Source organism: Protomyctophum bolini (genome assembly GCF_963924005.1).
Source record: "Protomyctophum bolini genome assembly, chromosome: 23".
NCBI classification, from domain to species: Eukaryota; Metazoa; Chordata; class Actinopteri; order Myctophiformes; family Myctophidae; genus Protomyctophum; species Protomyctophum bolini.
Window position 1 is genome coordinate 3,063,475 of NC_137884.1, and position 18,948 is coordinate 3,082,422.

The 18,948-nt window shown below is 44.1% G+C and overlaps 1 protein-coding gene across 1 annotated transcript in view; it reads right to left on the reverse strand.

The window, feature by feature from the left end:
* The window catches only part of LOC308310606 (dedicator of cytokinesis protein 4-like), a gene marked incomplete at its 5' end in the record, with an annotated part of 197,731 nt that overhangs the window by 28,177 nt on the left and 150,606 nt on the right, over positions 1-18,948 (reverse strand). Inside the window, 5 exon segments of the mRNA XM_080756990.1 lie at positions 1,216-1,340; positions 2,131-2,250; positions 3,845-3,928; positions 14,965-15,141; positions 17,018-17,104. Of these exon segments, the coding sequence (XP_080613116.1) occupies positions 1,216-1,340; positions 2,131-2,250; positions 3,845-3,928; positions 14,965-15,141; positions 17,018-17,104 (593 nt within the window).

Sequence of the window (18,948 nt, forward strand, 5' to 3'; positions counted from 1 at the left end):
TCTTTCACAGAAAAAACACAGAGAGAGAGAGAGAGAGAGAGAGAGAGAGAGGAGAAAAAAAACATTAAGGTTAGTTCACAGAAAAGACAAATCACGCCACGGCACGCTAGGCATTTAACGATTTAAAGCGTCTGTATACTTAATAAATCAATGGTCTGCTCTTGTTTCCTACTACACCAAATGTCTTTTAACGATTTAAAGCGTCTGTATACTTCATAAATCACTGGTCTGCTCTTGTTTCCTACTACACCAAATGTCTTGTCTTTGCCAGGAACAGCAGGAACAATCGTCAAAATGTCTATTTCTGAAATTCTACTGCAGGGACATTTGGCCGTTACGAGTATATTAATCGCTCATGCGCGCGCGCACACACACACACACGCGCACGCGCACGCACACGCACACGCACACGCACACGCACACACACAGAGTATACGCCCACCAGTCTGGCACATAGGGACAGCTCTGTGTATGTGTGTGTGTGTGTGTGTGCCAGTCCCCCTGCCAGCGTCCAGATGGAGCCACATCGGTGAAGGAAGGAGGGGGAAGGAGGAGGCAACAAAATAAGTACGATACGGGAGGTCAAGGTGCTAAAGGTTAAAAGTTCAAGGAGAGAGAAAGCAAGTTGGGAAAGAAAAATTACACCCGTGTGAACTGAGTGGTGCATTCCCCCCCCCCCCCCCCCCCCCCCCCCTCTCTGTCTCTCATTAGAAGGCAACAGTGCAACACTATCTCTCTCTCTGTTTCTGGCACAACAGCGCCACTTTTGCCCCTACTGGTACTCATAGTCACACACATAGTATAGCCAACGAGCCGCGTTGTGTGAGCTCGTCAAATGCTTATAATGACAATGAATATTGAAACAATAAAAGGTATTAATACTCCGATGGTTATTTAATCCATTAAATCATAGCGCCCAAGCAGTGGAGCACTTTTCCCGACAGACCGGGCTTGTAACAGAATATGAAAATAAATAAAAATATTATATATATATATTTATGTCCTGACAAGTAACTCGGTAGCTTTGTACAGGCATGCATTGCTATGCAATATGCATATATGTAAATCCCATGCATTCCGTATAATGGTTATTTATAACGAGTCATTTTTGAGTGAAGTTATTTCGTGTTGCCCAAAAAAAGAAGCACATTCAGCCACACGGCCAGACCATTTCAACGTCGTGTGTCGTGTATTTGTGCTGAGATGGGTTCTCACCTGCGCCTGGCGATGCCTCTGCCACCCTCTGGGCTGATAATGCTGGGCACAGAGTTCCTGCTGCACGCACGCGGGCTTCCGTTGGTGAAGTGCACGGGGCTGGCGCGCACGTACGCTGGAAACTCCTGAGGGGGTTGGGAAGCGGAACGAGAGAGAGAGAGAGGGAGAGAGGGAGAGGAAAGTGACCGCGTGGACTTGTTTTTATCGCCAGCGTGAATTATGCAAACAGGAAGACAATGGCACATGAAGAGGGACGGGCTGCTGGGCCCACTGGGACCAAAACCTCAACTCTGATAGTGTTCAAATGGAACCAAATGGACGCCAACGAGAGTTAAATTAAAGGAGTAGTTTACCAACAAAAAGAAAACTTATTTTCTTATCAATTACACACCCCATGAAACCTTTCACTGATATATAAATGTGTTTTTGTCGCATTCCTGTAAGTCAATAATGACCAGCGGTGAGTCTATACGCTATAGGAGACTTTAAAAAGTCTGCATCCGCCGGTCATCGAATTATTGTCTTATATAGGAATGCGAGAAAAAAAAAGTCTTGAGTGAATGAATTGAAGGCTTCATATGGGGTGTGTTTTTTTTTTGGAAAAACTCCTTTATCACACATGCCAATTGTATACAGTTTGATTGAGGTGCCAGAGATGTTTTTGCCAAGATACTGTTCTAACATAATGACTAAAACAAACAAAATATATCATATCTATACTCTTTTTAATGCTTGTAATGATAACACAGACACGCCACCTGGTGGTTGAATAGCCACTCCACATATTAAAATAAACCTGTGGGTGTGGCTGAGAATCTGGGGGTGTGTCCGTGGGTGTGTCTAACAGAGGTACCTACGGGTATTGAACAATGTCATTTTGAGATTGAGGCGCAAACGAATAGGATCCCACTGTACCTGTATGCCAAGACTGGATTTCATCAGGTGAAACTGGTCCACTAGCTTCTTATGCAGAGGTCTCATGTCCTGGGGGACAAACTTCTCGTGCACGGCCAGGCCGTACTCCAAGATACGTGCCTGTGAGAAGAACAGCAGAACCAATTCAATTTTTCAATTCAAAGGGCTTTATTGGCATGAGAAAACATACGTTTACATTGCCAAAGCAGAAAGAACAATATACAACGATACAGCAATACAATCAAAACCAAAAATTATGTACTTTGAAGGTCAGAATCTTCAATAGATCAACTTCTGTGTACCAAGATAACTCGATGCAGGTATAGTGCAGGAATATACACAATGATTAGTCTTTAGGGTGGTTGTGTTCCATTTGATATCCTTCTCCTATCACAGCAACTCACAAATCTTGCTGCTGTGTTTGCACATTGTTGTACTTCGCCCAGCAGATATGGGAGTTTTTTGTCATTGGTCATGTTTTCAAAACCCTGTCAACTTCTACTGCACAAAAAACAAACAGTGAAGCCTATAAACTCGATTCATTTTCTTCTTCAGCGTGGGACGACATGTTTCTTATTTCAGAGATGTTTCCTAGCTGGTTAAAAACAGTACCACCGGACCACCTTGTGTGGTAAAAAACTCAGGGCAAAAGATTAAACTAATTCCAAATGTTTAACGGGAAGAACAGGGGGGTAATTTGGAATCCATTTCAGTGCAGAGGGAGAGAAACACAATCCCACTGACATTCAGCATGCTCAACACTTCAGTGACACAGTCAGACGAAGCAAAGTGCAAAAGTGTCACCGGTGCAATATGCGTTCAGTTTCGCCATATCGCATACATATGGATACATTAACCCATTCTGAACGGGAACCCATTTAGGTGTCAGCATCATGTTATGCTTTAGCTATTGAAAAATAGCAGATCTACAAGCTCATAGCGCGCCACCGAGTGGCGCGCTACGAGCTTGTAGGTCTGCTATTTTTTGAAAAATCGAACTGCGACTGACATTTTTTTAAATCTACAAGCTCATACAAGCTCATAGCGCGCCACCGAGTGGCGCGCTACGAGCTTGTAGGTCTGCTATTTTTTGAAAAATCGAAGAACGACTGACATTTTTTTAAATCTGATCTCAGGTCAGAATGGGTTCATCAGACCAGTGTGTGTCCAGTGGAAACCTCGTATGAATCTGATCTCAGGTCAGAATGGGTTAAGGCCATGCATATGTATGTATGCATGATCATATAGTGAGATGCACCGGGCGGTGTAATGTTCAGCGTTTGCACAGCTTCGGGGAAGGAGCTGTGCTTGCAGAAGTTGCATTTTCCTTGCCCGAGGAGCAGTATAGCACATGGACATCATTTGCGTATATTACAGCTGCATATATGTATGCCGTTATAATGGCGCCGTACCGTGCCTCATACACATGAGGTTTAAGAGACATTTATTTAAAAAGAAGGAAGCTAATTTTGGCCCCGGGAGGGAGGACGGGGAGGGGTTGATGGGAAAAGTATCTCGGCGCTCCCTCCCAGCCTCCTGCCGAGCTAAAGTTGAAAGTTCAAACTGAACTAAAAACCAAAGAAACGGTTTATAGCCTGTGGGGAATGGAATACATGCAGTTCAACTCTGTTGATGTATCCATTCGGAACTCTGAGAGTATACTCTCAGAGTTAAATGAACATGGGACTGGTTTGGTCCACCATCACCGACTGACCTGCTCAAACATGAGCTCTCTGAGTTGTCCTATCTTGTCCCCGTCCTCTGGGTGGTTCAGGATGTAGTCCTTGACAAAGAAAGCCTGCAGGGGAAAATAAAACACACACACACACACACACACACACACACACACACACACACACACACACACCATTAGTCATCTAGACACCAGGAAAGGGCACTCTAGGGACCGTGCATCGCAGTATACCTAGATGCAAAGCCGTGTGCAGCAATCGTGCAAAAATTACGGTGAAGATCATAAAACAATTACTTTTGCTGTTGCAGAGGTAGACAACATATTGTGTACTTGTTTAGCATTATTCAGTGGGTACAATTTTCATTAAAGTTAAACTATTCTTATTCTTGAAACAACAACAATCAACAAAAAAAAACACGCATCAACAAGGCAATCCCAGCGGCATTGAGCCGTGTGTGGATCATTTGGTGTGTCTCGCAATGTTGCTTGTTTGTTTTGATGATTTCTACATAATAAGGTCAAATAAAAAAAGTTCACTTCTATTCACAGCTTCAAGTTTCTAGTTGTGTCTAATTGTGTTGGTATCACTCAGTATGAATCAACATTCATGGCTTGGTTTGTGAAAGCCATTCGAGTGCAGATTAGTTTGCGCAGCGATGAAGCCATGTGGCGGATGAAAAGAATAAGGCTACAGAGCCAAGAAGCACAAATTGAAAAAATTAAATTGCCTCGAAAAGGAGATTAGAAAAGCATCTCACACAAGTTGCACAAATGCATTGAAACTACAACTGTTGATGCATCCATTCCACACAACCCGTATACCCAATTTGCTTTGCCTTTACGAAGGTAGACAATTTGATGTTTAATTCCTAAGTGTCCGCATGGACCCGGGGATTCAATACCACACCTGATTATGAATCACAGAGTTGCATTAGCACACAGTTCCCAAGCTAAAAAGTCAATTCAAAAACTGGAAACGGGATAGCATGAGAAAATGTGGCTGTGCTTTGAATGGCGGTCGGCGCGTTAGCGTCGTCTGCGCTGTTAATCGCCGATTCCCCCGGTGTTTACGGTCGCCATCAAAACAGAGATGCGGCCTGCGAGAGCTTTCCGGGCGTATACGCAGGAGGAAAGAGATGATGAGCCAATCAGAAAGGCCCCGACTTTGCAATCTCCTTTCAGATCTGTCACGGCGAGAGAGAGAGCAAGGCCGGAGTTCACGGGAGAAAAGAAAAAGAATAAAGGTCCACGCTGCTCCTCTCTCTCAAGGACACGGCTGTCTATCTCCAAAGAGACGTCAAAAGAGGAGAAGCACACTTCTACTTCAAAGACGCACGCACGCGCACACGCACACACGCACACGCACACACACACACACACACACACACACACACGCTCATGTGCATGTGTTCAAACAAGTGCACATGAAACAGACTGACACTTGCCTACATACACAAGCACAAAGATGTGCACACAAAAACATTATGGATATGTACAATCCCCCCCCGCCCCCCCCCCCCCACACACACAGATCCCGATCAATAATTGGCATCCGAGTGTGACTTGCCGTGTCTGTCGGCCCCGGCCGTCACAGAAAGCAAAACAATCTTAATACCAGACAGAGTTGTTTTCTCAGAAGTCTTGCATCTTCACAGAGAGACCTTTGGACCTGCTCTACACCTATACAGAAGCACGCCACTCTCCGTGTTCTCGGCACACCGAGGACCTGACCTTTTCCCCTTGCTCCAAGACTTTTGACTGTATAATGTCAGTGATCTAAGCTTGTATATGAAAATCGCTACGGATAGGTGTCAGCTAAAATGTCTACGATGTCGATAGTAATCCAAAACCCATATCCTCCCACATATTATACCAAAAACAGAGGAGGTGGATACGAGCTTAAATGCCACACCACTGTCTGAGATATTAACCCATTCTGAACGGGAACCCGTTTTGGTGTTAGCATCATGTTATGCTTTAGCTATTGAAAAATAGCTGACCTACAAGCTCCACCGAGTGGCGCGCTACGAGCTTGTAGGTCAGCTATTTTAGAAAAATCGAAGAACGACTGACATTTTTAGAATCTGATCTCAGGTCAGAATGGGTTCATTTTAGAATCTGATCTCAGGTCAGAATGGGTTAATCAGACCAGTGTGTGTCCAGTGGAAACCTCGTATGAATCTGATCTCAGGTCAGAATGGGTTAAAGAATTGCACAACGTGCATTGTGCGCAGTCTCTTTGATTTGCATAGCACATTTACTCAAGTCCTGTACTTCTACTCCAGCATATATCAGAGGCAAATATTGTACTTTTTTACTTTATTCGACAACTTTTAGTTATCAGTTACTTTTCAGATACACGTTTTACAATATGCATTAACCCTACGAACGAACCTATTAACGAAGTGAGACCTGCTTTATACATCTGGCGATATGGAATTGTGATTTGGATGACCATTTTCTAGACATTTTGAAACTTTGACAATTGAGTACTTTTTCATACGATGCCTGTACTTTTGTACTTTAACACAAGTAACATTTTCTACACACGACGTTCACTTGTAACAGGAGTATATTTATCGTGCGTTACTGCTACTAGTACTTCTTCCACTGCGGTTTGCGGTACAGCAGGCGACAACATTTACAATAACGGGGCCAAAAAGGTGGCAGTTTTAAAGATGAAAGTGCTAACTTTAGGAATCAATGATTTTGCAGCGAATGATGGAAGTTTCTCACATGGGGGGGCCAGCGGTAGAGGGACTCGGGCGTGCCGAGCGGCCCACTAAATCACTAGAAAAAGTCCAATTAGAAGGTATAACGCCAAAGGGGCCCCAAAATAAATCAGACGCAAATCTCCCACCCCGCTCCAGTCGGGAGCAATAAATCTGAATACTAATAATAACGATCTCGCCTTCGGTTTGCGGCTGCGGCTGTCAATCGGCGCCAAGCAAATAGAAATTAACCCATTCTGACCTGAGATCAGATTCGTACGAGGTTTCCACTGGACACACACTGGTCTGATGAACCCATTCTGACCTGAGATCAGATTCTAAAAATGTCAGTCGCTCTTCGATTTTTCAAAAATAGCAGACCTACAAGCTCGTAGCGCGCCACTCGGTGGCGCGCTATGAGCTTGTAGATCTGCTATTTTTCAATAGCTAAAGCATAACATGATGCTAACACCAGAATGGGTTCCCGTTCAGAATGGGTTAATAGATTTACGATGCTCGATTCTTCATGGAATTCCGACGACTGCCGCAATAATTTGTCAAGGGGGAAGAATGGGGGGGCCGTCGGTATTGACGCCGACACCGGGTGTCGAGCAAAATATCTTTCCCTCACCATCAATTTCCCTCACGTAAAGGCAATGCTAATACTGTATATGAAATGTTTTATTGGGTGTGATATGGAAGTCAGGTTTGTGGAAAAGTAAAACCCACATGAATAAAGGCATTAGAATCTAAAGTATACGTCGGTGGTCCTTGGAGACACCTGTGTTTCCAATATTCGACAGTATAGGACGTTAATTAGCTCGACACTTCCAGCAGAGGAACTCCATCTATTCAGGGGCATCTGAATAGAATTAACATAACACCTTAACATAAGACCTTGGCAAATGCACCCGCTTTCTCACTGACAATGTACTCAACAATCTATACTGACTTGCCAATGGCAGGACATGTGACGTTCTCGAATGTGCCTTGAGATTCAGATTGGCTCTTTGGCGTGACTTGGGTCTTCCTCACAGATCAGTGTTGGGAGCTGCCAGTACGGTCTGTATTTGTTCCCCCGTGCGAGCGAGGTGCGGCTGTGTTTCACCGGTGGAGTTTCTATCTAGCCCCACAGTGCTGCCGCCCCTCTGATATTCTACATGCACACCCTCCGTTATCCTCAGCCAATTAACCCATTCTGACCCGAGATCAGATTCTAAAAATGTCTTCTACATCCTGACAGTTTTCTTGAAAAAGCTATGTTTCTATGTCAGTCGTTCTTTGATTTTTCAAAAAATAGCAGACCTACAAGCTCGTAGCGCGCCACTCGGTGGCGCGCTATGAGCTTGTAGATCTGCTATTTTTCAATAGCTAAAAGCATAACATAATGCGAACACCGAAAGGGGGTCCCCGCACAAAATGGGTTAACGACCGAGATGAGTTGTGGTGTAGCCGGCCCTCTCCGGACAAATGATGTAAGGTTGGACGATAATTCCTTACGGTGTCATTTTTCAAACAAAGAATTGCGTCAAGTGCGGGGAGAATCGATACGCCAGGATCTCACCTTTGCGGTTCTGTCGAGTAGCTCTCCAAGCTTTTAACCCATTCTGACCTGAGATCAGATTCATACGAGGTTTCCACTGGACACACACTGGTCTGATGAACCCATTCTGACCTGAGATCAGATCCTAAAAATGTCACAGTCGTTCTTCGATTTTTCAAAAATAGCAGACCTACAAGCTCATAGCGCGCCACCGAGTGGCGCGCTACGAGCTTGTAGGTCTGCTATTTTTCAATAGCTAAAGCATGACATGATGCTAACACCAAAATGGGTTCCCGTTCAGAATGGGTTAACAGGCTATTTCTAGAACACACTGTACTGCATGTGGTGGACATGCACACACACGGACACACACACTCAATTAATAAAACTACCTCCCTCTCTCTGTCTCTCTCTCCATCTTTCTTTCTCATGTACTGTATGTTTCACACACACACACACACACACACACACACACACACACACACTCTCTCTCTGCAGTGGAAGATGGTGGTTGCTATGCGACGCTGAGAGTGAGTCAGAGAGTCCATATATACCGTTGGCTGAAGGTAAGAGGCATTTTCTTGAGGAGGAGGAGGTGGTGGTGATGCACTTGATGCACTTGATGCACTGTCAAGCCTCCACCAACCAACCAGCCACAGGCAGCCACCGTTTAATGGTGTAAACGGTGTTACACACTCACATCACTGCAGTACCTTTATATAAGTAAAAATGCAACACAATTTACAATTTAGCAGACGCTCTTAACCCATTCTGGGCGGAAACCCCTTTTGGTGTTTTAAGCATCATGTTATGCTTTTAGCTGTTGAAAAATAGCAGACCTACAAGCTCATAGCGCGGCACCGAGTGCCGCGCTATGAACTTGTAGGTCTGCTATTTTTGGAAAAATCGTGAAAATGTGCCTGAAATCTTTTTTTAACTCAAATCTTTGCTACTGGGAGGGGGGGGGTCCTGGAACAAGATATTTTCAAATGGGGGTTGGCGGCCTATTACATTATTATTGTTTGGGGGGTCCTTGACATGAAAATGTTTGTGAACGACTGACATAGAAACATGGGTTTTTCAGAAAACTTATTTAGAAGACATTTGTATAATCGAACTTAGGTCTAAATTGGTTAACCCATTCTGACCGGGAACCCGTTTTGGTGTCGGCATCATGTTATGCTTTAGCTATTGAAAAATAGCAGATCTACAAGCTCATAGCACGCCACCGAGTGGCGCGCTACGAGCTTGTAGGTCTGCTATTTTTGGAAAATCGAAGAACGACTGACATTTTTTTAAATCTGATCTCAGGTCAGAATGGGTTCATCAGACCAGTGTGTGTCCAGTGGAAACCTCGTATGAATCTGATCTCAGGTCAGAATGGGTTAAGCACCGGCTCACACATCTCTATCGTGCCACACCACATTACAGGAGCCACCCTCATTGATCCTCATGGCACTAAAGTGAGACTATATGCTCTAACTATACTTTGCCTTTATTTACTATTTTGAAAAACAGTTTAGAAATAGTTAAAATAGCCAATCTACAAGCTCGCGTGTCGATACAGATTGGCCATTTTAACTATTCAAAAATGTTTTTCAAATTAAAAAAAAAAGGTAAGATAATGTGTTTAGCATGGACGAAAATAGAGCCCTATATCTCTTAATATTCCTTTCTTTTTTAACAACTTCAACCCTATATTATATACAGTACTTTGTTGTAAGACAAATAGTGAACCAAGGTGCCCATCTATAATCTTTTAGATCATATCGGATCTACAGGCTTTTATTCTGCCGTTTTTGCTGTTTTTGAACATTTTGCTATTTTTGAAAGGTTTGTCCAAAATGGAGAAGCCAGGTTGGAAGTGATTAAATTACAACCGGTTTCCTGTTGCATCTGCACTTACAGTATAGGGTTAGTAGTAAATCATGTCACATTATTTAAGCTTGATTTAACCAGGCGAGTCATTAAGAAGAATTAAATTCATGTTCACAATGGCTGTCCGTGACGTGGCTCGGCCCTAAAGTACCGGTATGTGTATGATCCAAGTCAAAAGGACTCTACAGTATTTGTGTAGCCTTGTGCACACCATGTTTGCACGCTTGTGCAAACATTTCAAAGCAAAACTGTTTCCAGCTCGGGTGAGTAGCAACTCGAGCGTACATAGCTACTGTTTCTACGTCACTTCAGAGAAACGAGCAAGAGAGAGAGAGGAGGAATACGACAGCTAGGGAGATTCGGAAGAAGAGGCAAATCTCTGCCGTCTATGATTCTGAGCAACTCAAGGCTGCTCTGGAAATAAGGCGGACAAACTCCCGAGTCCCGACTTCTGACAAGAGGACTCTGACAAGAGGACTCATGGCTTTTGGGCGCCGTGAGTCCTGCGTCACACTTTTCACAGAGACTTGCTTAACAGCCAGATAGATCTCTTGACTGTTACGCCCGAGTTATATTTGGTATATAATGCGCACTGAAAATAGCCAATCTACACGCTCACAATGCGTCACAGCACTATAGGCTATTTCCCGCGTACCACACCCGCGTGCGACTATACGTATAACTCAGGTGTTGTGTTGATACAGAGGGGTCCTCAGACCTCCGCTCTGACAGAAGCTATAGCTGTCAGGGAAAAGCGAAGGTTGGCAGGCTCTGCGTGTATACACAAGTGACAGGTGGCGCAGGCGAGGCGACACACTGTCCGGGAGGAGGAAATCTGTATTCCTGATATGGAGCAGTCGTTGCGTGCGAGTTCTCGGGCCATTCCACCCACCTCCAGTTTGGTAATATCCTCATCTGCAATGTGTTTATGCACCTCCCAGTGGCACTGCCTCCAGGGCTGCGGCACACAGGTGTCGGATTGTTTTTCACTGATCGACTACACAGCCGCACCGATTTTCATCACGGGAGGATCTTAATCATAGCAATTTCGACACCGCTTTGCCAGGCTTTGGAACACAGCATATTATTAAAATGTGATGCCAGGGACAATTTGGACTTTAGACAAGTTCTATGGTAATGTGAAATTGCATACACGAGGAACCACAGCTATAAAACCAACCCCGTCTAACTCGGGCCATAACAATGTCTATACCTGATTCCCCATGGTTATCAGATAGAAGCACTACTAAAATACTATTTTACTAGTCCGGAGAAGTAGTATATTACTGTATTTTGCAGAATGACCCATTTCACAATCATATTATTGAGGGGTGATAGCCCGTCCTATGTCCGGCATTTGGTGCGTGTAGCCCAAATATTTGTCCCAATTAACACAAACATTAAATGCAGTTGACAATGAATGCATTGCAAACATTGATGACGAAGGTGGGGGACGCAAATTGTGATTGGCCGGAATGCGGTATAAGAGCGCCTCTCTTCTGTGACTTTTTGTATTATAATTAGTAATAATGAATCAACGTGTTCATCGATTTAACATAGACTAATAAAGGAGGGATATTATTACTTTATGTGTGCTGCTGGGTAGCTTAACCCATTCTGACCGGGAACCCGTTTTGGTGTTAGCATCATGTTATGCTTTAGCTATTGAAAAATAGCAGATCTACAAGCTCATAGCGCGCCACCGAGTGGCGCGCTATGAGCTTGTAGGTCTGCTATTTTTGAAAAATCGAAGAACGACTGACATTTTTAGAATCTGATCTCAGGTCAGAATGGGTTCATCAGACCATGAGTGTGTGTCCAGTGAAAACCTCGTATGAATCTGATCTCAGGTCAGAATGGGTTAACTTATAATATTCATATCATATTTATGGGCTGGTGGCCGTCTTCCCTGTGTATGTACAGTACTAGCACGTGTGTGCACTCTGTTTTGACACATTTCCTTCAGGAAAATAAAGTCCATCTTATGTTTATTATCCTATGCATTACTAATGGGACCAGGTCCTGAGGTGCATGGTTTTGACAAGTGCGATTTCCGTTTCCGTGGGCAATTCCACCTCAATTTCTACATTGGATATGTCACCACCCAAGATATGTCACCACCCGACAACAGGCATCAATTCCAGGCATTAACCCATTCTGGCCGGGAACCCGTTTTGGTGTTAGCACTATGTTATGCTTTAGCTATTGAAAAATAGCAGATCTACAAGCTCATAGCGCGCCACCGAGTGGCGCGCTACGAGCTTGTAGGTCTGCTATTTTTGAAAAATCGAAGAGCGACTGACATTTTTAGAATCTGATCTCAGGTCAGAATGGGTTCATCAGACCAGTGTGTGTCCAGTGGAAACCTCGTATGAATCTGATCTCAGGTCAGAATGGGTTAAGCAGAATGTAAATAAGTAGCTGGTAGAGCTGGTACGCTCAGTGGTGGAGAAAAAAAAAAGTACTCAAATGTTGTACTTCAGTAAAAGTATAGCAATGTAGAAATACTCCGTTACAAGTAAAAGTTCGGAATTCGAAATGCACTTGAGTAAAAGTAGAAAAGTATCGGTATGTGCAGAATGTCCCATGTCGAGTTTTTTCAAATGTATACAAAATCTTTTGAAAATAGCAGATCTACACAAGCTCACAATCCGTCTCATCGCGGTGCATTGTGTGAGCTTGTGGATCGGCTATTTTCAAATGGGCTGACTGACTGAAGTGGTTATAATGCACGATTTGTAATGATAATGAAAATATACTAAAGTAACTAGAAGTTAACTTGTCAAATTATCGTAGTGGAATAAAAATACAATATTTTGCCTCCGAAATGTAGTAGAGTAGAAGTTAAAGTACTGAAAATGTAATACTAATCCTCATAGGATTTAGACGATTCTTTTTAAATTTCGAGGTCAGGCATAAATGGGTTAAGTACAGTACTTAAGTAAATGTACTTAGCTACTTTACACCACTGACACTGAGTGTACACACAAATGGACCGGCATGCGTCCCTCCGAGTGAAAGGAACAGGATTCTCTGTATCTGTGCATTGAGTATTTACTGTATTTCTCCCTCTGTCTGTATCCATTTGTGTCACCGTTCAGTTTCATTGCGCTGCGGCGGTCACACGAGATATACGAACGCATCATCCCTCTATATGCATCAGCCAGCCTGCTCATCCGTCACATCCCTCGTTCCCCGCCTATCTGTCTATCGGAACGCACTCGCGCTCATCCCATCTCGCTTCCCCTCACTCATCCGTCCAATCCGTTCGTCAGTTCGCCACACCTCCTCCAATCCATGCATCCATCCATCCATCCACCTATACCTCCATCCATCGCCCGCTCGTCCACGTCACCTCATGTGATTCCGTTAACCCATTCTGACCTGAGATCAGATTCATACGAGGTTTCCACTGGACACACACACTGGTCTGATTAACCCATTCTGACCTGAGATCAGATTCTAAAAAAATGTCAGTCGTTCTTCGATTTTTCAAAAATAGCAGACCTACAAGCTCGTAGCGCGCCACTCGGTGGCGCGCTATGAGCTTGTAGATCTGCTATTTTGATGCTTGAACATGATGCTATAACACCAAAATGGGTTCCCGGTCAGAATGGGTTAAGCGCTCCCATCCGTCAATGCATCCCTCACTCCCCCTGTCTGCCTGTCCATCCATCCATCCATCCATCCATCCATCTCCACTGCAAAGGCCCTAACTGCATTTCGAGGCACATGGGGTATTGAATGTTGAATAGCCAGACGCAATGCATTGTCGATCAATTATTGAGGGGCTAGCCCCTCCATTGCCTGGCTTTTGAAATGACCATAGACCGACCGGTGCCCGGGCTGTAGAGCACCAAGTCGGTAACGATGGAAGTCGGTGATCCGTGCCCCCAACCGGCTATGCGATACCCGTTGTGTACCCGTGTGTCAGGCATGCCCAAATATGGAGTGTTGTGATGTCATGAACAGGCCACAGCTCCATATATGGACACTGCGGGGCGGTTCTATAGGACAACCGTCAGTCCAATGTTTGTTTAGGGCACTACATGTAGACGTCATGTGACAGCCAAGTCTATGGACTTTTAATGTTTATTTACAGCAGTAAATTATGCTTCATTTCCCCAAAACTCCCTGTGGCAGCCACAGTGGGCGCCCCTCACATATTATAATCAAGGACTAGACAATTTGACATTCAATGTTCTTTTTCCACAAATTAACTGCTATCGAACATATTGTATATGCTATTGGCAGTATGGATATTAGGCAGTCCCTTGGCATGAAAAGCTTGGTAACCCCTATATTTTATCAATTCAGTTGCAGTAATATTCCTGAGTTATTCTGCTGTACTCATGGGCATGACGCGAATACAATCGCCAAACTGTGCAAGGCGCTGAATTATTGCGTGTGCATATGAGTGGTGAAGTGAAATGTCTGTGCTTCTCGCATTCCCATCTGTTCATCTGCGGATCATGGAATAATTATCACCTAAAAAAAAAGGCGTGGACCTCAAAATAAAGATGCATCCATCTGCTCACTTCATCAGTCCGCCCTTTCATCCATCGACAAGCCCTTCTAAGATTATCCTCCCGTTACTGACAGCATGAACACATCCAAACAACCGTGAACCCATCCATCAATCCAGGTACTGTAGTGTACATAACCTGTTTATTTTATAATGTTACAACATCATGTACATTATCCCGTACACACGGTATATTATAATTATCTGTCGGGTGGAAACCTCCTATGTTCAAAACTGTCACGCATCTCTGTGTCCACATGTCGAAGTGTCTTTGAACTGAACTATACATTGTCTCCAATGAGTCGGTCGGTGTGAGCTCGCCACCATCGGTGTGTGAATGTGGGAAGTGAGGACGCTGGCGTCGACTGTTCGCCGCTTCACCTCCCTGAATGTCTGAATGAACGGACCGCTGTAAAGCGCTTTGAGCACCTGGAAAAAGCGCCGTAAAAATGCAATTCGTTATTATTATCCACGCATCACCTACCTCCTGGTAACGGGCCAGTCCTCCGTTGACCGCGGCGTCGATGACTCCGTTGAGGCACATGGTGAGGGGATTGATGTTCTGCATCTGTCTGTTCTGGCACTGCGTGATGAGGGTCCTCAGCTGCAGGTTCTTGTTCTCGATCACCTCGATGGCGTTCTCCAGCGGACTCACCTCCACCTGCCGCACAGACGAAACAAACGGAGAAGTCGTGGTCAGGAGAGGACGACAACCGGATCACAATTAATGCAGTTTGCACATTACCCGATTCTATAGGCATGTCATAGTAGGTGAACATTCAGGCGAAAATAGACGCTCCACAAGCTGACAGCATGTCGCCACTAGTACATCGGCTATTTTCGACAAGGTGATTCAGTGTAGAGGGGGACAAAGAATAGTTGACAGTGACACGAACAAATTATGCGTTTTATGCTTCAAAAGTGAACCGACATCGCTCGCTCACACAAAGACAAAATCACACATTCAAATCAGTATGTACACAGACGAACAGAGAAGTGTGGGGAAAAGCACTGTATGAATAACTAATGCTCTGCTAGGGATTGTTTTTAAGTTCTTATAGTCATCAGGTATACATTTTCTTTTCATGAAAAATGCATCATAGGAATTAGGTAACTATAATTTATTTGTTTGATTAATACCTTTTCTAACACTAGCACACGCACGCACGCACGCACGCACGCACGCACGCACGCACGCACGCACGCACGCACGCACCTGTCACTATAGACACCTGGAACGTAATGTTTTCTAATAATAATAATAAATAAATAATAATATCTAAAGCGTTCCAACTAGACTCTAGTTGAACTAGAGGAGTAAAAAAGTACACTATTTGCCTCTGAAATGGGGTGGAGTAGAAGTATATAAAGTATTGTAGTATAGTAGTATGGTAAAGTATAGTAAAAGTAAATGCACTTATAGTTACTTTACTGCCGATCACAGATGCACTATTCTACTAGATCCACTATTTCACACCTTGCCAGGTGCGATGCGTTGAAGAATAACATGCTTAGATCATCAGAGAGAGACACGGTGTTATGACAGACACTGGACAAAAAAATAAAAAAAGGAAATAGCATTTCGATTCCCTACACTGAAATGATTTGAATGAGCGCTTCGGCCACTCAAAGCCATGCAGAGTGCTGAATAATGCAGTGCAGGGAATCTACGAACGATAAAAATGTGAATCAAGTATGCTAGTATTAGACTAAAAATGAGGTATATCCTATTGGAATAAACTCCGTCTCAGTACTCATGCACCGATACCAATACCCATGCCAACCATCCAATTTCACCCAAGCTCCAAACTAATGGACTAGATTAACGTCACTGTAAAAAAAAAAAAAAGAAGTAATACATCAATGCATAGTTGGTACTGGAGCCTCCTTGAGAAATATAGGATTCTGCAGAAGCAGCCCAGTGTAGAATAATAAATAAATAAAAAAAGGTTTTCAGCGCGTGCCTAAGAATGCCAGTAGCCATTTTGTCCTGCTGAACTGGTCAAACTCTCTGGACGAGAATAAAATGAACAGCTCAAATTCACCCACATGAAGGACTTCTATATGGCGAGCCAAAGTCTACATTGCAGCAGAATGCTGATGCCAGTGGTTTATCTCTTGCAACCATCAGATGAAAGCAGGGTCTCTCAACCTTTAAAGGAAGATCTTGGAAGCATGCATGCATGCGCCCACCCATCTGAACGAATGGCTGCCGTGTTAAGTGGTCAGATAGGTGGGCTAATGATCAATCCATGGATTCCGCTCCACCTTGGATCAATGGAACTTTAAATTAAATTACTTTAAATTCGTATTCATTGGTATGACTTTTTATCATTAGTGTTAGTGTTTTGCCAGCTATTTGGGGAACCCACCTTGCGGGCCACGAATCGGATTGCACGAGAAAAGTGAAAAGGTGTGTGTGTGTGTGTTTGTGTGTGTGTGTGTGTGTGTGTGTGTGTGTGTGTGTGTGTGTGTGTGTGTGTGTGTGTGTGTGTGTGTGTGTGTGTGTGTGTGTGTGTGTGGTAGGAGTCACTCACCAGCTCTCTCTTCTCCACTTCAAACCAACGAGAGATCCCTGGTAGACTCTGGACTAGCGTGAGGGTGGTCCTCTCCACCCAAAGACTCTGCAGAACACACACACACACACACACACACACACACACACACACACACACACACACACATCAATACACCGCTATACGTACATGAAACAAAATGTGCATATACCAACATGCAGACACCCCACGTCGGTATGTATAACATATGTGCATACATTAACCCATTCTGACCTGAGATCAGATTCATACGAGGTTTCCACTGGACACACACTGGTCTGATTATAACCCATTCTGACCTGAGATCAGATTCTAAAAATGTCAGTCGTTCTTCGATTTTTCAAAAATAGCAGACCTACAAGCTCGTAGATCTGCTATTTTTCAATAGCTAAAGCATAACATGATGCTAACACCAAAACGGGTTCCCGTTCAGAATGGGTTAACTACCGCGTCTCCTATCACGATCCATCTTCCGCCACTTGCCCCGTCGCCCCGCGTGCTCGTCAACATGCCAGCAAACACGCAAGGTCAGGCAGCACCAGTGCATCCTGACAGCATGCAAGCCATGGAAAACCCACTGCATGCCATTAACATAATATGGATTCCCACTCCACTGCGGAGGCTGTGACCTTCATGTTAAGCGTGGGAGCGTGTTTTATTTATGTGTGCGCGTGTGCGTGTGCGTCACTGTGTGTGTGTGTGTGTGTGTGTGTGTGCGTGCGCGCACATAAACATAATATTCTAAATACCAATTAAAAACTTGCTTTCATATTTCAGTTGGTTTAGGCTGAATGCATTAGACTTTGACAAGTGCTCTATAAGCCTGAAGCGTATACATTCCAAAAGAAGTAGAACTTTTTCCGAGGACAAAAGTGTATTATACTTGCGGCTGCGGCTCCGCTCGGAGTTCTGAACGTTAATAAAGACCATGGCCACGCTCTTGTATAGTTACTAGTTCCTAACCTTCAACAGCGGACATTTATTGTTACCACGTTGGCACGTTTCCAGCAGAGAGCAGAATTAAAACACAACACGACGCTCGCATTTGGTGTCTCTGCGGTGATGTTAGGCAATTTAACCCATTCTGACCGGGAACCCGTTTTGGTGTTAGCATCATGTTATGCTTTAGCTATTGAAAAAATAGCAGATCTACAAGCTCATAGCGCGCCACCGAGTGGCGCGCTACGAGCTTGTAGGTCTGCTATTTTTGAAAAATCGAAGAATGACTGACATTTTTAGAATCTGATCTCAGGTCAGAATGGGTTCATCAGACCAGTGTGTGTCCAGGTGGAAACCTCATATGAATCTGATCTCAGGTCAGAATGGGTTAAGAAGAAAGAAAACTTGGAGGTACAAGAACTGCCGAAACGAACTTTGGCAAGGCCACCGTTTGTTTTGCTCTGCAATGGCGTGGAGCTTGTTCTTATCGACCTGTCACAGTTGGAAAGAAAAAAGGTTGACTTCCTTTGGGCATACGCTGCAAGCCTTATTCCACCAATATTTTGTTAGTTGATTAGGAGTTTTTAGGATGTTCTTTCCATCCACATTTCTTGCAAACCGTAGATATAACCTTTGACTTCTGCCGGTAGTCTCTAGAGCTTTCAATATCCAGCACCCACTGTGAAATCAACATTACTCCGAATTCACGCCGGCAGCGCCATTATTCACTGCCGCATTCAGAGAATACAGTAATGTTCAATGTCTTGTCTACGGAGAGGAGGGAGCGCTGAAGGAGGTGGAACCAGCCAAAAGCAATGTGGAGAAAACAGTTAAGGTACAACTTTGCTGTGTGTGGTGAGCTGTGCTCTTAAGTAGGCGTAAACTAGGCGTACACACTCGACACTTCAGAAAAGGACATCATTTGGAGCGATCGGCTATGGCACCCTCGCACACGCACTCAACCACACACACAC